Source organism: Mesoplodon bidens (genome assembly GCF_964165515.1).
Source record: "Mesoplodon bidens genome assembly, chromosome: 1".
NCBI classification, from domain to species: domain Eukaryota; kingdom Metazoa; phylum Chordata; class Mammalia; order Artiodactyla; family Ziphiidae; genus Mesoplodon; species Mesoplodon bidens.
This window is the reverse complement of record NC_138176.1, coordinates 63,605,675-63,629,398: the sequence shown is the minus strand read 5'-3', so window position 1 is coordinate 63,629,398 and position 23,724 is coordinate 63,605,675. Positions and strand designations below refer to the sequence as shown.

Below are 23,724 nucleotides of genomic sequence, written 5' to 3'. Positions count from 1 at the left end.
TTACTATAAAACAGCATCCCGAGTCTTTTTGTGCGCCCTGAAATGAATGTGACCACAGCATCCAATAACAAACCAAAACAAAGCAGTAACAACTTAAAAAAATTTTAAAGATAAACACACGGTATAGCGCATCTGCTTAATGAATCCGTTCAGATTCTAAAAACACCTGCACCCAGAATCCTAAAAACACCACCCACATAAGTCTACGGAACTTTCCAGAAGGTTCCTCGGGGCCTCTCCCAGCTAGCTTCTAATCTCTCCCCATAGTGAAACGCTTTCTTGACTTCTATTCTCAGGGCTTGGTTTCACCCGGAAAACTCAGTTTTCGAAGTTGTACATAAAGCAGAATAAGCTGGGAAGTAAAGAGTTGCTTTTCAGGCTGCCAAAGGCGGGCAGGGGAGCCGCGATTTTCGTCGTGTGCCTGAGATCAGTTCTGCCTCCAAACACCCGCGATCCCAGGGGATGAGCCCTGAGACGCACCAGGGAATTCCTAAATTTTATGTTTGTATCTCTTTTCTCTGACCCTAAAAAGCTTGGTTCCTAATAACATTAACATAATTATGTATTTGCTTTCATATATACAAATAATTATATGTATGTATTTTTATTATTATTACTAACAAAATATCTAAATGTCTTTATGGTTCTTTTTGTCCTTAGGATATAGGATACATCCACTAGTGATGAATAGTGATGTATAGAGCATGTACCACTGTCTGACACCTTATTAAAGGGATCCTTCTGGCTGCTGGGTTGAAAATAGATGGTAGTGGGGCAAGGACAGAAGCATGGAGGCCATTTAGAGTTCTTGTAGCAGTTCAGGTGAGAGGTGACTGCAACTTGGATAGTGATGGATGGTGATGAGAAGGGGAAATATTCTGGATACATTTTGAAAGTAGATTCCATGTGATTTGCTATGGACTTGTGTATGGGATGGTAGAGAAAAAGAAGAAACAACAAAAACTCCAAGATTTGTGGGCTGAGTTACCAGAAAAATGAATTTCCATTTATCAAAAAGGGAAAGACTGGGATGAAGCAAGTTGGGAAAGGAACCACCGGTCTGGCTTTGTACATATTAGTTTTGCAATGTCCATTGTCATTCAAGTGCAGATATTGAATAGGAAGCTGGTTTCTATGAGTCTAGGGTACTAGGGAGAGGTCTGGGCTGGAGATATAAATGTGGAAGTCAACTGTGCATAAAAATTCAAGCAGATGTTTTATAAGGAGGAAGTGTTAATTGTCTTATTCAAGTGATTCTGACTGGTTAAGTAAGATGAAAACTGAAAATTGACCAATGGATTGATGACTTTGACAAGATCAGTTTTAGAAGAGTGGTCATGGTGAAAGCCTGTCTGGAATGGATTCAAGAAAAAGATGGGAAGAGAGGGATTGGAGACTGTACATAGACAGCTCTCACCAGGGGTCTTGCTGGAAAGGAGAGCAGAAATAGTGTGCTGGTTGGATGGATAAGGAGGGATTCAAGATGGAAGAAATTGGAGTTTGAGAGCCAGCTTCTTTAAAGTCCACTGAGAAGTTGTCTAAGTAAAGAATGCTTCCTGGGCTTCCCTGGTGGTGCAGTGGTTAGGAATCTGCCTGCCAGGGCAGCGGACACAGGTTTGATCCCTGGTCCTGGAAGATCCCACATGCTGCGGAGCAACTAAGCCAATGTGCCACAACTACTGAGCCTGCGCTCTAGAGCCTGCGAGCCACAACTACTAAGCCCACGTGCCACAGCTACTGAAGCCTGTGCACCCAGAGCCCTTGCTCCTCAACAAGGGAAGCCACCGTGATGAGAAGCCCGTGCACCACAACGAAGAGTAGTCCCTACTTGCAGCAACTAGAGAAAGCCCAACTAGAGGAAGCCTGCATGTGACAATGAAGACCCAATGCAGCCAAAAATAAAATAAGTAAATTTATATATATGAAAAAAAGAATGCTTCTAGATTTCTACAGTTTCCTAAGGTCTTTGACAATTGTCCTACCAATATCAAATTCAGCAACATTTTTAAAGTGACTCACCTGGGTCATTTTTACCAAAAAATTCAACTTAGTTTTCATAGAAAACATGTTTTTTTCTTTTTCCACTTATCCAATTTATTTATGAACAACTTAATGAAAGCATATAATTAAAGCAAAAACAACAAGCATAAACGTATTCAAGAATAGGTAAATAAACAACCAAGTGAATGAAAATGAAAGTTCTTGGGGAGATAGGCAACTTGTACAGAGAGAACAGAAAGTGGTTCAGTTAAATACTGGTCAGTTAAGAGATTTTTTGCAATAAATGAATTTCGAAGTGGTCATGCATTTTTTCTTGCCATTAAAGATCTATTTCTTGCCTTAGACCTAGATCAGGTTAGAAAACAACCAGGACAAAATTTTCTTTAAATGAACTGTGGTGGAAAGAACAGATGCAATATGGTGAGAACAAAACAGGAAACTGAATGAGAGATGAATCAAGAATTGTTTTCCTGTGTGTGTGTGTGTGTGTGTGTGTGTGTGTGTGTTTCAAAGACTAAGGGCTTGGAAGGGAAGAATTGATTATATCCACGAGTTTTCATAGTTGATATGAGTGGGGAATGGGGGCTCATCTTTTTCAAAAAAAATATCACCAGTAAATACCTGCTCTGGAAGCGGGGGCATGATGAGAATCTTGTTATTAAAGACAAAAAGTAAAGTGAAAACTGAGGTCAGAAACTTGAAGAATAAATAGAGCATGAGAATAACATTCTTTTTTCTTCCAATGACATTTTTTTCTAATTATAAAAGTAAAACATGCCCATTTTAGAATACTTGGAAAAATATTTTTAAAATATAGTGAAGAAAACAAAATCACTTAATCCCCCTAGTGGAATTCTAAATAGTGGGGCATACCACAATTAAAAAAAAAAAGTAAGGAGCTTCACAAAAGGAGGCTATATACCTGCTTAAATGAATGGCTTCAGCTTAGTAGTTTTATAGACATAATTCAAATTTCTTCCATAATGAGGCATTTCAAGAATTGCTAAATTTAATTCTCCACTTCTTACCTGCTGTATCAAACATGACATATCCACATAGCAGAAAGTTGCCTACATCTTTAGTCTTTGGGTGTTTTGAAACAATTAGTAAAGCTTGATTTGAAGAGATATTAACAATTCCCCCAATGCAGTTACTTGGCCATGGTCCATATTTGTCTTGATATAGTTCAAAGGTTTGTTTTCTCTTATTATGACTAACAAGCAAATGTTATAAAGTCATTTCTGGTTTTGGTACCTCATGGTGTAAATATTGTGAAATTCATAATAAAATTGCTTCCTGCATTATCTTGGTTTCTAGGAGTAGACATCTGTTTATGAATTAAGTTGTCTAGAGCAGTAATGAAATCTCCTTGGGGATTCTTTAAGAGTAAAGAAAGACAGAAGACATACAGTTGAAACTGGGAGAGTTTTAAAACTACAAAGGAGTATGTGAGACTTAGATGAAAGACAATTAATCGCATTTTGGGGATCTGATTTCATGTTTTAATACTTCTTGGTAAAAATTTTAAAAGGTGCTTTGGAAACCAAGGTTATGAACATATCCCTTTTTTTTTTTTTGCCGTTTTGCGGGCCTCTCACCGCTGTGGAGCACAGGCTCCGGACGCGCAGGCTCAGCGGCCATGGCTCACGGGCTCAGCCGCTCGGCGGCATGTGGGATCCTCCCGGACCAGGTCACGCACGAACCCGCGTCCCCTGCATCGGCAGGCGGACTCCCAACCACGGCGCCACCTGGGAAGCCCGAACATATCCCTTTACAGCTAAAAATTGTACTTTTTGTATTTGACAGGTCTAGTTTTCTTCATTCTTCCCATTCAAGGGACTACTTTCTCCTTCTTCAATATTCCTTATTGCCCTGGTCATATCTCCTCTCCATTCTTTTCTTAAAAAATTAAACATGTTAAATTATGAAAATGTTAAATGCACTGAAATATTCATAGAACAATGTTACAACTAGCCATTTACACATCGTGCAGAATTAACAGACAATAAAACTTTTGTCATATTTCTGTCAGATCTTTTATTCCCTAGTTTTTAAAGAAATAACATGCTATAGATAAAAATCAAAATACCTCTTCCCTCAATTTTCTTTTCTTCTTTCTCAGAGGCAAATACTACTTGTTTCACTTGTATCTTTCTAGAAATGTTCTCTGACTGTATAAGCATATATTCATATATTCTTCTTTTCTATACACATCCTCTCTTCTCTGTCTCACTTTTTTTCCACTTAACAGTTTATCTTGATTATCAATGTAGTTCTGTCTCATTCTAATAATATTCCCCTGTCTAGATTTACCATATTCTAGACTTGTACTGATGGACATTTAGGTTGTTTTAAAACTTTTGCAATATATTGCAAACCATGCTGCAATAAAATACTTGGAGATGTAAGATAGAATCCTAGAAGCAGAATCACTAAGTCAAAAAATATACCATTTTACATTTTGAAAACATAGCCAGATTTCTCTTTATGAGGCAATTCTCTTCATGAGGCAATTCTCTTCATGAGGCAATGAGAGTTTATTTCCTCATACGTTCACTACACAAGATGTTTTCAAACTTTCTGATTTTTGCCAATCTGATAAGGGAAGATGTTACTGAATTTTAATTTTAATTTGTATTTATTTTGTGTTTTTGCCCTGTAGAATAACCTTTGCTTTTTCCACTTATCAATAGGTTTTGGTGATTTCGATTACATTATTTTAGAGATTTATTCATGTTGCTATATGAGCACTAGTTCATTAATTTTAACTGCTGTGTAGTACCCTGCTGAATGATCGTAACCTACACTTATTAACAGATTCCCTTATTCTCAGTTTTTGCTGACATACACAATGCTAAAACATACATGTCTACTTGCGCTTATGATTTTTTTCTAAGATGTTTACCTAGAGGCAGAATTCCAAATTCATAGAGTATGTCATTTTCACCTTTACTGGGTGTATTAATTTGCTAGAGCTGTCATAACAAAATACCACAAACTGGGTGGCTTAAACAGTGGACATTTATTGTCTCACACTTCTGGAGGCCAGAAGTCTGAAATCAACGTGTCAGAAGTGTTGGCTCTTTCTGAGGGCTGTGAGGAAGACTCTGTTACCTGACTCTCTCATTTCTAGAAGCCTCGGGCATTCCTTGCCTAGCAGATGATGTTCTTTCTGTGTCTTCACATGTTCTTCCTTCTGTGTGTGTCTGCCTCTGGGTCCAAGTTTCCTCCTTTTCTAAGGACACCGGTCATATTGGATTAAGGGTCACCCTTACTCTCATCTTAACCTGATCTTCTGCAAAGATCTTATTTCCAAATAAGGTCACATTCTGAGGGACTGGGAGTTAGGACTTCAACATCTTTTAGGGGACACAATTTAGCCCATAACAATGGGTGTACCAATTAAGATGCTTTTGGCTGCAAGTAAAAGAATACTCAACTATAAGAGGTTTAAAGCAAGAGATTTTTTATATATACACATGACAAGATATCAGAATTGGGGTGGTCCTTGGTAGATTCAGCAGCTCACTGATGGCCCAGGACCTTTCACTCCTCCATCTCCCTAGGGTGGCTTTCATCCTTGAGCTTCTTGTCACAAGGTGGCATCTGCAGTTCCAGGCATTATGTCCTTAGAGAGTGATACCCAGGAACAGAGAGCAGGAGGATGGGCAAGAGTGCCCTCCTTGCAAGTCTCTTTATCAGGGAATAGCATCTTTCCCAGAAGCCCTTCCTCAACTGCCTCTGTGCTTCCCCTTGAATCTCATTAGCCAGAATTGGCTCACATGGCTGCCCAAACTGTAGAGGAGGCTTGCGAAGTGAGTATTTGATATTTGGAATCACTATAATAGGAGACATGCTTTGTCAGTAGGGAAGAAGGGTGAGGAATATCTATTTGGGTTGGGAAGCAACAGTGTCTGCCACATTACATATGGCCAAACAGGTCTCCAACTCTGTGGTATCAACTTCCTTTCACAAAAGCAGTGTGAATTTACTGTTTGTTACTGTACCTCCTCACCAGCACTTGGAATTGTCAAACAATTTTACTCATCTCTTTGTGGCTCTAATTTTTGTTTCCCTGATTACTAACATAACTGATCATTTTTTAATGTGTTTATTGGTATTCTGGTTTCTTTTGTGAAATGCCTGTTTTTGTCTTTTGACTGTTTTTGTATTGAATTGTTTTTCTTCTTTATACATTCAGGATTCTAATTTTTTGTCAGTTATGTGGATTGCAAATATGTTCTCCTAATCTGTGGTTTGACTCTTGACTTTATTTATTGGGTCCTTTGTCTTACTGAAGATTTTAATGTAATCATATTTATCTTTTATAGTTGTGCCTTTTGTGTGTTATTTAAGAACTTATTTTCTACCAGAGGCAACAAAAGTGTCACATATAATCTAAAAATATTAAATGTTTGATTTTCATTAAGCATTTTATCCATATGGAATATATTTTTGTGTGTGGTATAAAGTAGGAACCTAATTTCATTTTTTTCCCTACAGATGGATAGTCAGTTGTGCGAGTACCAATTATCAAATAATCCATCCTTTATCAAGGGCTTTATAATGCCATTTCTGTTGCATATCAGGTTTATCAGTTCACTTCTGGGCTCTAATCTGTTTTATGATCTATTTTTCTCTATACCACTCCACATTGTTTAAATTACTAATGTCTTGACATTGAGTAGGGTACCTCTACCTTCTGTTAGTAGACATTATTTTACATTTTTTTGGAAGTTTATATAAACAGAATCACGTACTACATACTCTTTTGTCTCTGGCTTCTTTCATGGTTTTGGCATAATATATTTGAATTCACCCATGTTGTTGTATGTATTAATAGTTCCTTCCCTTTTATTGATGAATAGTAGTCCATTGTTTGTATATACCACAAGTTGTTTATCCGTTCATCTGTTGATGGGCATTTGGCTTATATTCACTTTTTGGATACAGTATTATGAATAAAGCTCCTATGAATATTAGTGTACAAGTTACTGTGTGGACACGTGGTTTCATTTTTCCTGGGTAAATGTCCAAAAATGAAATAGCTGAACCATGTAGTTTAGCTATTTAAGAAACTACTAAACTGTTTCACAAGGTAATTGTATAGTTTTATGTGTTCATTATCAGGGTATGAATATTCTAGTTGTTACTCTTCCTTGCTAGAAGTGTTCTGATGGGTTTGCAGTGGTTTTTTTTTTTTTTCTTTTCCTCTGCAGTACGCGGGCCTCCTACTGCTGTGGCCTCTCCCGTTGTGGAGCACAGGCTCCGGATGCGCAGGCTCAGCGGCCATGGCTCACGGGCCCAGCCGCTCCGTGGCATGTGGGATCTTCCCGGACCGGGGCATAAACCCGTGTCCCCTGCATCAGCAGGCGAACTCTCAACCACTGCACCACCAGGGAAGCCCTGCATGGTATTTTAATGGTGGTTTTAATTTGCATTTTCCTCATGGCTAATGATGTTGAACATTATCTCATGGGCTTATTGAAGCATGTATTCAAATCTTTTCCCAATCTTAAAAAAAAATTAGGTTTTAGTTCTTATCATTGAGTTGTAGGTGGTTTATATATTCTGAATACAAGTCTTTTATCAGATGTATCCTGAAAATATTTACCTCCACTTTATGACTTGCCTTTTCATCTTCTTAAATGGAGTCTTTTAAAAAACAAAGTTTGTTTTTTAAATCTTTATACGGTCCAACTTGTTCATTTTTTCTTATATAACTGTGCTTTAGGTCTTTGATCCATTTCTAGTTAATTTTGTGTATGGTGTGAAATAAGGGTCAATTTCATGTTTTTTCACATATGAAAAACCTATTTGCTGTAGTATCATTTATTGACAAAGCTTTCTCTTCCCCACTGAATCTCTTTGACTCCTTTCCTGAAAGTCAGTTGACCATGTCTGAGTCAATTCCTGGTGCCATAACAGAACACCACAGACTGGGTGGCTTATGAACAACAGAAATTTATTTCTCACAGTTCTGGAGGCTGAAAGTCCAAGATCAAGATGCCAGCAGATTCAGTGTCTGCTGAGAACCTACTTCCTAGTTCAAAGATGGCCACCTTCTCTCTGGGTCTTCACATGGAGGAAGGGAGGAGGGAGCTCTCTGGATCTCTTTTATAAGGATGCTAATCCCATTCATGATGGCTCCACTCTCATAACCTAATTACCCCAAATGCCTCATCTCCAAATGCTATCACCTTGGGAAATAGATTTCAACTTACAAATTTTGGGGGACACAAAATTCACTCTACAGTACCATGTATGTATGGGTTTCTTTCTGAACTCTCTGTTCTATTTCCTTGATCTATAGCTACCCTTTCACAACTCTTATATTGTCTAGATCACTGAAGCTCTTTAGCAAGTCTTGAAGCCAAATAATATAAGTCCTCCAGCTTTTTTTTCCTTTGATTGCTTTGGCTAGCTTGTATTTTCATATAAATTTTAGAATCAACTTGCCAGTATTTTTAACAAAGCATGCTGAAATTTTGATTTGTGATTTGCTAACATCTTAATATTGAGCCTTCCAACCCATGAATATGGGATATCTCTCTATTTCCTTAATCATTTAAAAATTTCTCTCGGCAATGTTTTGTTTTCAGAGTACAAGTCTTGCATATAGTTTGTTAAATTTATGGCTCAATATTTCCCATTTTTGCATTCCTATAATTATATATATGTATATATCCCACTTTGATATAATATGTAGAATATAATTTTAATATATAGTATATAATATGTAGCATTTCATATATAGCATATGTTATAATATATACTACATAGTATATTATGTATCCTGATCAATACCTCAACCCAAAGCCTTCTCGATCTCAGTTAAAGGCAACCCCATCCTTCCAGTGTCTCAGGCCCCAAGCCCTGGAATTATCATTGACTCCTTATTTCTCTAACACCATGCATCCTATCTGTTAGGAAATTTACAATGAATCAAGAATCTATCACTTCTCACCATCACCACTGCTACCACCCTGGTCCAAATCACCATGGGCACTTGCCTGGATTACTGGTCTACCGTTCTCTGCCTGTTCCCTCTTTCAGACTATATTCAACAAAGCAGTCAGAGAAATCTTTTGAAACTTAAGTAATATCATGTACCTCCTGTGCTCAGTATCCTCTATGGCTCCTCAGTTCACCATGAGTAGAAGCTTATGAAACTCTGCTCAGTGGGACAGCATCACTTTTCTGACCTCATTTCTATCTATTGTCCACCTTGCTCACTCTGCTCCAGCCACACTGGCTTCTCTACTGTTTCTTGAACACACCAGGCACTCGGGCGGTTGGGAAGGTTGTTCCTTCTGCCCAGAACGCTGTTTGCTTGGATGTCTGTATGACTAAGTTCTTTGCTTCCTTCAATTCTTTGCTGAAAGGTCATCTACTATCCTCCTTGTTTAATGCCAAAAACAGACACCTCCTCCCCCATAACCTCTGACACCCTTATCCTATTCTATTTTTCCTTTTTTTTTTTTTTTTTTTTTTGCTGTACGCGGGCCTCTCACTGCTGTGGCCTCTCCCGTTGCGGAGCACAGGCTCCGGACACACAGGCTCCGCGGCCATGGCTCGCGGGCCCAGCCGCTGCGCGGCATGTGGGATCTTCCGGGATAGGGGCACGAACCCGTGTCCCCTGCATCGGCAGGCGGACTCTCAACCACTGCGCCACCAGGGAAGCCCTATTTTTCCTTTTTTTAATAGAATTTATAAATTTCTATGATACTCTACAACATTCATTATCTTTATTGTCAGTCTTGCTGAAAATTGGTTTATTGTCAGTCTTGTTCTGGTAGAATGGAATTCTCACAGGACAGAGACCCTTGTGTATTTTGTTCACTGGTGTATCTTACTTACTCATAAATGCGCCTGGAACATAGTATATGCTCAATAAATATTTGCCAGATTGATGAATCAATGATTTCTGAGCTTTCCTTCAGCCGGAAGAGTCTGATTTTAAGATCCTACTTAGGGAAGTCCTAATTGCCTCAGTGAACCCTGACAATTACTCCCTTCTTCCACTAGGTGGCAGTCTTCACCTTCAATGCAGGCTTCCAGTAGCCTCAAATTTGAGACTTCATAGCTGAGTTAACCTGTGCGTTTTCTTTGGTACAAGACAAGCTGCCCCGCAGGACATAACAGCAGGAAAATTCACAGACTGAGTGTAATTATCCCTTGAGATTCAAGTGCTTTTAGGGAAGAGGATTTGGGATGTGAACACTTTCCCCAGGGAGCAACACATTACGAAGGTGATGTTGCTGCATTGATGGGGACTTTGAAATATAATTGTCATTTATGGGAAGGATGTAGGTTTAGAGAGAGGTGACATTACAGAGTTATGAAGCCTCAAGTAGGCTGACAACATACAAAATGGATTTAACCACCAAATATATCTTTTTTGGGGTTTTTTTTTTGTTTGTTTTCTTCGCTTTAGCATAAGACTTTAACACTTTCTGCCCCATCCCCTCTTATTCCACTTACTTTCTGTCCCTATTCTGGTCTTCAAATTCTCATGTGACCTACAGGGAAATGACAACCCCTCTGGGGTCTTGGGTCCTCCTTTCTGTTAGGACCCACTTCGTTCTGCGGATAGGTAGGGACGTGATTTAACATTTCCTGTGGGACGCAGTATTGCTTAGCAGGGAGAGCAGAGTTCAGACCTAAGGCAGCTGTGCCACTTGCTGACTGGCTTTGGGCAAGTTACTAAGCTCTGAGCCTCAGTAGCAGGGGATTGTACCCCTACTCCCCGTGGGGCTGGTGTGAGAGTTAAACTGGATGCATACAAGGTGAGCACCAAGCGCAGCACCTGGGACACAGTGAGTGCTCTGTGGTGTTCGTGCCCCCTCCTTCCTCCTTCTAGCATGACTTCTGGGCACGGGAGACAACCTATCTAGGTGGGTCAGAGGTAGGGAGAAGGGGTGGGAAGTGAACAAGAGGGAATACTCTCGGGGGATAGGTAACGGCATCTGCTGGAAGGAGCTGAGTGGGAGGAAGGGGGAGGACATCCCAGTGACCTTGAATCCTGATATCTGTGCCCAGCCTGCATGCATTGAGCCTCCAGGTCACCGGTTAAGGAGGCAAACAGAAAACAGCTGTCAGATTGAGCGTCCAGCTCAACACGGAAAGTTGCTTATTAACAAATCATGTCTTTCAGAAGCTGCTCCGGGAACTTGTCAGGCATAAACACTGATGAAGGGATGATGATTTTTACAGACCTTTCGATTCTGTAATGTCCCATTCAGACTGTGGGTTACCGTCAATACCTCCCCCAAACCCCAAGACCATCCACTACAATGTGGTTGAACAAGGTGGGTGTATTGCTCTTTACAAGAAGACTGAGCGCTCACCATAGGGACCCACAGGGTCAGGGCGGGGCTCTGTCTGAGGATGATAGAAAGGACTTGTAAGATTCAGGATTATTTTATGAGATTTGGCAAAGGTTCGAGGAGGCTGGCTTTGCTGCCAGGAAGCAGAGGGGAAGGGGGTAATTCTGTGATAGGAAATCTTAATAAATCTTATCTATCATGCTGGAAGAATGAAGCAAAGCTGAAGCTGTAATTGGTAAAGAAGCAGCAGTCACTCATAGGAGCTACAATGAATGGATATTGGGTCACTTCATTTGTGTGTGTGCGGTTTGGACATTGCTTTTGTCTGTTCACATGGAGTGCTGTCATGGTCACACAGTGACCTTACCTGATGTCACTGTCCTGGAGTTGTGGTCCACAGGAGAACACCAAGGCCTTTCTACCAGTGCCAGGCCAGCTCCCACGTGTCAAGGGCTGAGTTTCTCTTTTTCATCACCACACCGTCTCCACACACATACAACCTGGTGCTCGCTGGGCCCCAGGGAGGAAGGAGCTAAAGTAGCTGGCTTTACTTATTTAGGAAGAGGGATGCCCCTGAGGGAATTAAAGGAAGGCAAGTGAGCTGCTGGGATCTCCTTGACAACTGGCCCTCTGGGCAGATACACTAGTGATATTTGTTAGAATGAAGAGATTTATCTCTTGAATGCCCTCAGCAGGATGTCCTTGGTTAAAGGATCACTGATAGAAAATAAATGCAGTACGTGTGAGGTTTGAGTCCCAGAAAAATCATGGAAGCTATAGAGTGCTCCAGAGAATAAAATGGAGATGCCTCATCACTTCAGTCCTTCTGGCTGTGTGAGGAACCTTGCAAAACCTCATTTGGTAACTTCATCTATCATTCTGGGCCAGGAAGGAGGACAGGATGGACCCTGGGGGCTATACAGGATGCCCCGACCTGTCCTTGCTTTGTCTGAGCTTCTCAATGACCCGTCTCCTTGAAATTACTCACAAAGTTTGATTCTGGGTACAATCTGGGATAAGTGAGAATGTGATCTGACAATCTGATTTTGCTTAAGGATGCAAGGAAGTCTTTAAGGTGGAAAGAAAGATGCCCTGGAAGAGGTGCATGGCCCTAGCCCTCACCTCACCCCATATTTCATGTCATTAGGTCTTGAGAAATGGGTCTGGGTCACCAACACTAAGTCTCCCTGGTGTTGAACTGAGCTAGATGAGGAATGAGAAATGTCACCTCTTGGCCCAGAGATGTGGGAGACGGCACAGAAATGGTAGGTGGCGACCACGGGGGTTTGGACTTGAGCTGTTCCCATGTTCTAAGACCTTCCAAGAGTCTCAAATGCTTGGGCTAACAGCTCAAGCAACTTGAAAAGAAAATGAAAGTTTTGCCATGCTCCCCACTGTAATATATGCTTATTATAGAAACATTCAAAATATAGGGAAGAAAAGGTCACAAAGCAACCCTTATACTCCTAGCAACAAGATATTACTATTTTTAAGACATGGTTTGATTACTGTGGGTTTTTTTCCACTTTTTAAAAATTGATTGTAATCATACCAGCTCTTCAGTTAAAAAAAATTAACCTCTTCTTTTCTAGGTTACTTGCATAATACAAGAATCCATTTCTGTTGTAAGCCAACAGAAAAGTATAGGATGAAAGCGGAAATTCCCCTTTATTTCTCTTCCCAGAGACAACTCCACTGCTCAGTTTGATGCCATTCTTTTTCTATTTGCCATTCTTTTTCTATTTCTGTAAGTTTAAGCCTACTTTTCCCACTTAATGTAAAATAAACATCACCCAAAGTATTCCAAGCTCTGTATAAAAACTTTGTTCAAAGACTGCTTTATATTCCGCTGAGCACAGGCGCCCTATAAAGCATCTCCTTTTTGTTGGCTACAAATCACTAATCACTCTGGAACCCACCAAAGAAAGCAAAGCCAAAGTCAAAGAGAAACCCACCGAGGTTACAAACATATATCGATTTTGCGTGTGTCACAACAATTGGGAGAGAAAACAAAGAAAAATCATTCTCAAAATGAGGATACTGATTCACATTTAGTCGTTTTTGTTTTTCTTTTTTAAATCTGTTTCTATCCTCGGTAGTAGAAAATGAGAAAATGCTCTACTCATTATTGTGTTCGCAAATTTTAGTGCCTCGGGCAAGCCACCAGTGCTTTAGTTGTAATGAGTTTTGTTCTTTGTCTGCTCTAGACCTTGACATGAGTGCCTTGAAGATAGAAATGGTGTGTATTTCTCTTTTTAGCCCTGTGTCTGTTGTGAAGCTAGCAGTAGGCCCTCAGTAAGTATTTGTGGAATGAAAGGATGGGTGGAGGAAGTAACCCAAGTGCCCATGATGGGTGAAGAGATAAACAAACTGTGGTGAATACCTACAATGAAATGCTATTCAGCCTGAAAAAAGAAGGACATTCTGACACGTTACAACATGAACAGACCGTGAGGTAATTATGCTCAGTGAAATAAGCCAGTCACAAAAAGAAAAACACTGTCTGAGTCCACTTATAGGAAGTAAATACCGTCTTCAAATTCATTGAGACAGGAAGTAGGAGGGTTGTTTCCAGGGGTCTGGGAGGAGGTGGGAATGGGAAGCTTTTGGAAAATTACAGGTTCTGCTCTCTTCCCCTTCCCTCATCCTGCCTTGGTTGGTCCAGAGCCAGGCACTGTGTGTTTCCCAAAGCTCTCCAGGGGATCCTCATGTGCGACCAGAGCTCACAGGACCCGGTGACGCCCAACAACCCTCTGGGCCAGGTGACCATGAGGAGGGGCCACAGGCATGGCCTGAGCTCTCAGGAACAGCCGCTGGGCTCACGATCCCCTTCACAGTGAAGGGCGGGCTGCCCTAGAAGAGTCACAGTTAAAGCCTCTAATTTTGGAACAGAGGAACTATTGAAGAGAAGAACGATACTGAAGTCTCAGAAATGGTTCTTACTTCTCCCACGCTGCCTCTTTAGCTAGAGACATCTGCTTCCATCCCCGCAGGACGCAGGGATCCTGAGGCCCTCTGTTTCCTTGAAACCAGCCTGCTTACTCGAAACAGCTTTTGCTTGGCTGCCATTTGATTTGATGGAACGGTGCTCTACCCAGGGGGACAAAAATGAGGACTGTGGGCTTTGCAAATAAAAATAACTAAATTAAGGCACATTTTTCCAGCCACACTTGTGAACTTGAGGCCCATGTCTGCAATGACATGTATGAATGAGTACTGCTGACATCTCTGTACCCTCTGTCCTAATTTCTTTTTATTTTTATCTATCTATATTTCTTTTTTTTTTTTTTTTTTTGGCTGTGCAGCGTTGTATGCGGAATCTTAGTTCCCTGACCAGGGATCAAACCCGCGCCCCTTGCAGTGGAAGCATGGAGTCCTAACCACTGGACCGCCAGGGAATTCCCTCTATCTTTCTTTCTATCCATCTATCTTTCTATCTATCTACCAATTAAAATGCTTATTGCTCATCCACGGTGAAATGTTTACTTTTGATTTTTTAAAAATTTTTGTTGAAATATAGTTGATTTTCAATGTCGTGTTAGTGTCAAGTATACAGCAAAGCGATTGCTTATATATGTATATATGTGTAGATATATATTCTTTTTTAGATTCTTTTCCATTATAGGTTATTACAAGATATTGAGTATAGTCCCCTGTGCTATACAGTAGGTCCCTGTTGGTTATGTATTTTATTTCTAGTAGTGTGTATATTTTAATCCCAAACTCCAAATTTATCCCTCCCCCCCAGATTTTAAGGATGAAAAGTGGCTTCATAAAGCCTGCCCCCAACCTTCTCATCACCTCTCCCTATTTCCTCTTACTTTTGGGGCATGTAGGAGGCTCTGGTCTCAGACAGTGAAAGGGAAGATGGGTGAGTTGTAAACTCTTCCAAGGTCTGTTTCAACTCTGATGTTCTAAACTCTGCTCCTTCTAAACAAGGAACTCTGTTTAATTTTTTTTTTTTTTTGCTGTACGCGGGCCTCCCACTGCTGTGGCCTCTCCCGTTGCGGAGCACAGGCTCCGGATGCGCAGGCTCAGCGGCCATGGCTCACGGGCCCAGCCGCTCCGTGCCATGCGGGATCTTCCTGGACCACGGCACGAACCCGCGTCCCCTGCATCGGCAGGCGGACTCTCAACCACTGCACCACCAGGGAAGCCCTCTGTTTAATTTTTAACCTGGGGTTTCTTGAATTCTTAAGGTAATGTGTCTTGAAGGGGTCTATATACCTAAAAAGCATAAAAGTCTTCTTGGAGGTCTGTGAGTTCTCCCGTTTTGGGTGGTGAAAGCATCTGGTATATGGTAGGTGCCCAGCACGTGGTGATTTCGCTGAACTGCCAGATTTTTGTGGTGGAAAATTCTCTTGTCCTTCCACATCAAGGAGATGTCTCTCCTCTTGCACTCTTTGTGGCTGAGGAGGGAGGCAGAAGAGTTTACGAGGGAGTTGGGATCAGAACAGGAAATTCCTGAGAGGGCCACTGCATTACATTAATTGAAGTAAAACATGGTCCTCTAAAGTAAAACAGCCGCCAAACACCTTTGCTCTAAACTTCCCGTGATGGTGCCCCGTAAACTTTGACTGATGTCGAAGTACATAATGTAAGCACGTTTTTCTCTTAAATATATAATGTATGGGCAGAGCCAGGTGGATAATGGTTTCCCGGCAGAGCTTTCACAGGCCAGCAGTGATGCAGGTGAACGGTCCCATGCATGCTGGGGAAGGGGAGGGGCATCCATGAAAGAGCCATGGCCGGGGGACAAGCCAAGTGTTACCTCATTTAATCCTCCAAAACTTCCCAGGCGTGAAGTATTCTTATCTCCCCCTTACAGATGAAGATACCAGGCTGGAGCAGTTTAATAGCCTGTCCCGTAAGGCTGTAGCCATGTGGGAGGCTCCCACAGATTTGGGGTCCAGTCCCGCTTTACCACTTACTGATCATGTTACCTCGGGCACATTGGTTAAATTCACAGCCTTAAAGTTTCCTCTTTATCAGTAAAATGGGACAATGGTGGTACCTTCCTGGGACAGAGCATGCAGGCCGGTCCCTTCTCTAGAATTAAAACTGTGCTTTCATGATTTTTTTATTCTAAATTTTTTGGGGTTTTTTATTTTAATTTTTTATGCAATTTTTAAAGGTTTCTTTCCACGTACAGTTATTATAAAATATTGGCTATATCCCCATGTTGTACAATACATCCTTGAGTCTACCTTACATCCAAAAGTTTGTACCTCCCACTCCCCCACCCCTATATTGCCTGTCCCTCCAACCCACTGGTAACCACTAGTTTATTCTCTGTATCTGTGGGTCTGCTTCTTTTTTGTTGTATTCACTCATTTGTTGCATTTTTTAGATTCCACTTATAAGTGAGATCATACAGTATTTGTCTTTGTCTGACTTACTTCACTTAGCATAATGCCTTCCAAGCCCATTCATATGGCTCCAAATGGCAAAATTTCATTCTTTTTCATGGCTGAGTAATATTCCCTTGTATATGTATATACCACATCTTCTTTACCCATTCATCTGTTGATGGACACTTAGGGCCTTCTATATCTTGGAACTTGTAAATAATGCTGCTATGAACACTGGGGTGCATGTATCTTTTCAAATTAGTGTTTTTAATTTTTTTTAGATATATCCCCAGAAGTGGAATTGCTGGATCATACTGTAGTCCTATTTTTAGTTTTTTGAGAAACCTCTGTACTGTTTTCTGCAGTGGCTGTACCAATTTACATTCCCACTAACAGCGTAGGATGGTTCCCTTTTCTCCACATCCTCACCAACATTTGTTGTTTGTGTTCTTTTTGATGATAGCCATTCTGACAGGTGTGAGGTGATATCTCATTGTGGTAAAACTGTACTTTTTGATGTGGAATGGCCATCAACATTAAAGGCTGCATTTCTCATCTTTCCTTGTAGCAAAGTGTGCCCATGACTACATTTTAACAAATATGATAAGAGCAAATAGCAAGAACATCTTCTAGCACCTGTCCTTAAAAGGCAGCTGGCACATCCCATTGCTGCTGTTACTTTTCCCTTCTCTTCCTTCTCCTCCTTTCTTGTCCCCTTTCTTTTCCCTAACCTTTCCTGCTGGCTAGAATGTAGTCATGATGGCTGGAACTGGAGCAGCTATTTTGGACTGAGAAGATGAGTCTCCAACATACACAGTGTGGCTTTGGTGTAAGGCCCTGTGTCTCACAGGTATCCTCTGATTCCTTGGCTTATCAGGAGGAATAATCCACTCGACTTGGCCAGCCTGAGTTGGGAAGGCAAAAGACCATCTGGAATGGCTGCTTTGTTAGTGCCCTGCAGGGCCAGAGCAGGCTCAGAGGGAATAGAAAACGAGGGGCTCGTCTTTACTCCCCCAGGTTTAGCTACCTGACCTGGTACTGTACTTGGGATGCTGGGTCCAAAGGCTGGAGTTTGTCCTGATAACCGTGTCTGAGCACTCTCAGTGGAAACCCACTTCCTTCCCCCCAGGAAATGATGGGCTCAGGTGCACTAGTTAACACAGGCACAGAAGGGGAGGTCCAGCTGCAATCTTCTCCAGCATCCCTCCCTCCCCTCCATCTCTGCTGCTTCGCCAGCCTGCCTTTTCACTGCCAGGGGCTGTTTGGAGAGGACCTGGGGTTGGAATTCCTATTTCAGAGACTTTGCTCCATCTTTGGGGCTGACACAGAGTTTTTCAGAGTGACATTTTCAAAAACAAAAATCAGATGAGGCCACTTCCGTGCTTAAAACTATCCACTGCCTTCCCATGGTAATTAGGTAAAATTTGAAATTGTTTCCTTGTCTGAAAGACTGATTATTTTTGTTGATTTCTCACCACCTCTCCCTTTGTTCTTTTCTCACTTCCTCAAAATCAGCAAGTTCTTTTCTGCCTCAGGGCCTTTGCACTTGCAGCACCCTCTGTCTGGAATGCACTCCTTCTCAACATTTAGTCTCAGGGAGCCCTCTCCAGACCAGCCTCCCTAAAGTGGTCATTGCTTCAATATTCCCCAGTGATTTCCTGCATACTTATCATAATCCATACTTATTTCATTAGCTTATCTGCTTGTTTGTATACTGTCTGTCTCTCTAACCAGAGAGTAAGCTCCACGAGTGCAGGGACCTTGTAGGGCAGGGAGGGTGATGCTCATCTCATAAAACTGTTGTACATGAGACGTGATGATGTATATGAACCACTTACTTGGCACACAGATTTTTTGGGGGGGTAATTATGCTCTAAACATATGTTTGAAATCTAATTATTCATCTTTTATTTTATTTCCCATGTTTTATCTCAAAGAGATGGAGACTGCCAAAAGATCAGGGAGGCATTCAGGAATGCATTTATCTCTAAGGACCCCTGCAGTGCGACAGAGGAAGACTACCACCCACTGATGAAGCTGGTGAATCAAACTGTGCCTTGTGACAAGGTAACTGGGTCAAGTTATGGATTTAAAAACTGAAGATAAAAGTTAAAGGGAAGGGCTTCCCTGGTGGCGCAGTGGTTGAGAGTCCGCCTGCCGATGCAGGGGACACGGGTTCGTGCCCCGGTCTGGGAAGATCCCACATGCCGCAGAGCGGCTAGGCCCGTGAGCCATGGCTGCTGAGCCTGCGCGTCCGGAGCCTGTGCTCTGCAAGGGGAGAGGCCACAACAGTGAGAGGCCCGCCTACCGCAAAAAAAAAAAAAAAAAAAAAAAAAAAAAAAAGTTAAAGGGAAGAGGTCATGGGGCCACATTTTGACAAGGATGAGGGAAGAGGAAAATCTGTATATTAGGATGTAGTCATGGTTGGCAGGGAGGGAGCTTGGGGTCCATTGGGAGACCAGGATGTCATTGGGATTTAGAACATCTGGTGACTGGAGGTAAGAGAGAGAACTGGGGACAGAGAAAGAGGAAAGGAGAGTTAGCCAAAAATCAGGCAAACCAAACCAAACACGGGGCTTCCCTGGTGGTACAGTGGTTGGGGGTCCGCCTGCCGGTGCAGGGGACACGGGTTCGTGCCCCGGTCCAGGAGGATCCCACGTGCCTGGGCCCGTGAGCCATGGCAGCTGGGCCTATGTGTCCGGAGCCTGTGCTCCGCAAAGGGAGAGGCCACAACAGTGAGAGGCCTGCGTACCAAAAAAAAAAAAAAAAAATCCTAACACAAACCCCAACCCAATCCAAACAAAAATAATCCACCTTACAGAGTTGCAAAACTCTCCCTGACCTCCAATGGTGATGATGATGATGATGATAACAGTGCCATTTTGCATTTGCTGAGTGCCTTTTTTTACTTACAAAGGACTTTCTGAACCCTTATCCTGTTAGGTTTTCACAGTCAACTTGTGGAATAGGTAGGTCAGACATCAGCAATCCCATTTCACTAGAGAGAAAACTGAGGCTTGGCAAGTTTAGGTGACCAGTGATTACTCAAGTTTGATGGTCTTGAAAGTGACCAGTTGAAATGTAAATGGCCCAAGATTTAGAGCCCTAGAGGCCTGGGTTTTAATACATTAATTATACTGGAAAAGATCTGTAATGGAGTGCATCTTTTCTAAAGTCAGTGTTTAAGGTGAACAATCAATGTGCCCCAAATCATCTTCACGAAGCCCTTAAGACAGCCACAAATTACAGTCTCCTCCCATTGTTAGAGCTGGAGCGACTATGGAGCTCTGGTGGGTACACTAAGCCCAAAGCCCAACACAGAGTAGCTGCTGGTAAATCATCACCAGGGGACACTGGCTGAATAAGTGACTGTCCACAGACACGGGACAAACACCTTATTTGCATTGTCTCATTTCATCTCAGCATCTCAGGGGTTCCTTACAATTATTATCGATACCTTTTACAGATGGGGAATGTGAGGCTTAGCAATTCTTTGGTTGTCTGTGGTCAGACAGCCAGTGAGCAGTGACGCTGGGTTTCATAAGGCAGCATGACTCCAGGGCCCCGGCTTCAAACCTCCACTGCCTCCTACTAAGAATGAATAGATCCATGGAGCAGAAGATTGTTCTGAAATTTGACTTTCTGCACCTTTACAAGGGACCCTGCAAAAACTCACTGTATTTGTTCTTTTCCTTTTTTTGTAAGGGGATAGGGGAGATTTCGGGAAAAAAAGCAGGGGTTATGGAGCTATTTAAGAATCAAAGCGCACTTTTCCCAGAAAATAGCACTTAGAAAAAATTGTTTTGCCGAGAACTTTAGGAATTTGGAACTACCTAATGCCTCCCCCAGATGTGTTTGGAGCTTAGGTTTATTATAAGATTTTGATCAGTGGCTTTCAGACTTTTTTCCCTGCAATCCAGAATAATAACTTTATTTTACATCATGACCTAGAGAACACACACACACACACACACACACACACACCCTCCACACACGTACTCTCTCTCATTCTCACACACAGAGATCCGTGAAACCCGCAACACCTACTCTTACTATAGGTGATTTATTCTGATGTTTCCTATGTTTTCTTTCATTTAAAAAGATGCAAATTCTGTGGAGTTTTTTTGACTTAGTAAATTGATCTCAATAATAGATTGTGTTTATTCTCTTTTAGACAGTCTTTTGGAGCAAATCAAAGGAGTTGGCGCATCAGTACACGAAGATCCAGCGAGAGATGTTCACCCTGGAAGACACACTGCTGGGTTACATTGCAGATGACCTTAGCTGGTGTGGAAGTGCAGGCTCTTATGGTGAGGATCTGGTCCATTTGGGGTCGCCTGGGGACGTGCAGGGTGCAGGAGCCCTGAGCTCTGCTAGGGATCCCAGAAGGTCAGTGTGGAGGAAGGAGCCACAGGTGCCCACCCTGATGGCATCTATACCCTTAATGACAGCTCAGGCTCATGTAAAACAGCATTCCGTAGACCAACTCATGTCTTCTAGAAAAATTGACTTCAGAGTTTAGGGCTGTTCATGCTTCCTGATTTCCTCCTTTCTGAGTGCAAGAGTAGCCTGCTTCTGAACTGTTGGTGTTTTACTTTCTATAAAGGCATCATTCAGGACCAAAGAATTCTAGAATCGAATGAGGCCTCCCAGGGAACCAGGCCAAAGTCCTTGTTCCACAGAACCGCTGTAGGGACCACATGCTGGGCTTCTCTGTGTCTAGGGCCAGTGTGTGGCTTTGCCATTGATCAGAGGTCACCTTCCTTGCCCAGGAAGACCCAGAACATCTCACTGTGGGAAGATGTTTTCTACTGAGAAAGCCCAATTAAGCTCATTTCACTTCTTTTTTTCTTTCTCTTTTTATTTATAATGTGGATTTTTTACTTTATATAGTTTTATTCTTATTTTTATTGCTTTTGACTATTTAAAAAAACTTATTGTAGTTGCTTCTTCAACCCAGATTTGCATTATTTCCAATTACAAAAAAGATGTACTCAATTGAAAAATACTTGCATATACAGAAATGCATCAAAGTAAAAGTAAAAATTCCATTTCCCCCACTCCTCAATTTTCATGCTCCTTCCCAAAGGGGGACTGTTGTCAACAATTTGGTACATACCCTGCATTTCCCTACGCTCATATAAATACATACAGATCTTCCTTATGTCTCCATAAACCCATCATAAGTTGAAAATATCATAAGTCAGGAATGCGTTTAATCCACCTAGCCTACTGAACATTGTAGCTTGGCCTAGCCTACCTTAAATGTCCTCAGAACACTTCCATTAGCCTATAGTTGGGCAAAATCACCTAACGCAAAGCCTATTTTATAAGGTGTTGAATAGCTTATGTTATTTGTTGAATACTGTACTGAAAGTGGAAAGCAGAATGGTTGTCTGGGTGTAGAGTGGTTGTATGTGTCTTGGTTATTTATCCGCCGGCTGGCGTGGCTGCCTGGCAACTATGGCTCACTGCCACCGCCCAGCATCACGAGAGAGGATCAGACCCCATATCACCACTCTGAGAAGAGATCAAAATTCAAAATTCAAATTATGGTTTCTACTGAATGCATATCGCTTTCACACTGTCAAAAAGTTGAAAAATCCTAAACCCAAGCACCGCAAGTTGCAGACAGTCTGTATATTTGAAATGTACACATACCATTTTGCAACTTGCTTTATTCATTTAAAGTTAGTAGGTATAAATACAGCCATATTTTTTTAAAAGGCCTCATCTTATGTGCTGTATGGACATACCATAATTTATTTGAACAACCTCCGATTGATGGACGTTTAGGTTTTTCAGATGTTTTTGCTGTTACCACCACCATTGCAAGGAGCACTTTTGTACACGCACATGCGTGCACACACACACAGGCATGCTTGTGGAAGTATTTCTGAAAGATAAATGTCTACGAGTGGAATTTCAGTGTGGAATAAATTGTGGTGGAAACTGACAAATTGTTATTCAAAAGGTGGTAACAATTTTTACTCTCAAAATATCTGAGATAATCTGTTTACCCAGGCCCTCACCAATACTGGACATTAATACTTTAAAATGTCTTGCCATTTTGATAAAGAAATAATACCTCGGCTTATTTTTGCATTTCTTTTACTGTGAAGCTGAGTATATTTGTATATTTAATGGTGGATATTTCTATTTCTATTGTAAACTGGCAGTTCGTATATATTAATCCTTTTTATTGAGATGTCTATTATTTTCTTATTTATAGAAGTTCAATATAAATTAACAATAGTAGCTACTACTTATGGGCCGTTGTTCTATGTGCTGTGTGAATATTCACTCATTTAATCCTTCACAGCCACTGTGATGATCTCATTGTACAAAGGAGGAGTCTGAGGCACAGGGCTGTTAAGTAAGTTGCCGGCTAGTGAGTGGCAGAGCTGGGAGAGACCCACGATTACTGGCTGTAGAACACGTGTTCTTAACCACGTGTCATCCTGCCTGTTTTCTGGCACAAAGGTGGCAAATCTATTTTTCTCAGTTTCTGTTTTTTTCTAATACTGTTTATATTGTCTTTTGCCACACAGAAATTCAATAAATCTGTCTATCCTTTCCTATTTGGCTGTTGGGTTTCATATTTTGCTTAAATTTTTCTTACTCAAGATTGGAGAGTTTTCTATATTTTCATCCATGTTTTTATTTTGTAACTTTTCAATTAATCTTTAATCCAGACTCTTTCCACCTAGAAATATGACATATAAATATATCTCTCCATTTACTCTTTTTCTTTTTGGTTAACTTTTATAGTTTTTGCCATATTTCTTGCTTTCTTTTTTAAATTTCCCTTATTGCAAGATAGCCTTTCAAGGTCGTTCATTTAACCCTTTTAGCTTAAATGTATTTCCTATAAACTTTGCTTTTAGTTTTATTTTTCAATATACCATGTCAGTTCTTTCTTAAAAAAGATTGGAGAAATAAAAAAATCTATTTCTCATCAGTTTACCTTTTAGAGTTCTTTATTTTTGCTTTCTTTTCAACTGAATCCTGTATAGGTTGTTTATTCTATCTACTTCCTTCTC

At 41.2% G+C, this 23,724-nt stretch overlaps 1 protein-coding gene across 1 annotated transcript in view; it reads left to right on the top strand.

Annotated features, from left to right (window-relative positions):
• The window catches only part of CD38 (CD38 molecule), a gene marked incomplete at its 5' end in the record, with an annotated part of 37,854 nt that overhangs the window by 700 nt on the left and 13,430 nt on the right, over nt 1–23,724 (top strand). Inside the window, 2 exons of the mRNA XM_081225109.1 lie at nt 18,619–18,748; nt 20,856–20,991. Coding sequence (XP_081081235.1) covers nt 18,619–18,748; nt 20,856–20,991 — 266 coding nt within the window. The remainder of the gene's footprint in view (nt 1–18,618; nt 18,749–20,855; nt 20,992–23,724) is intronic.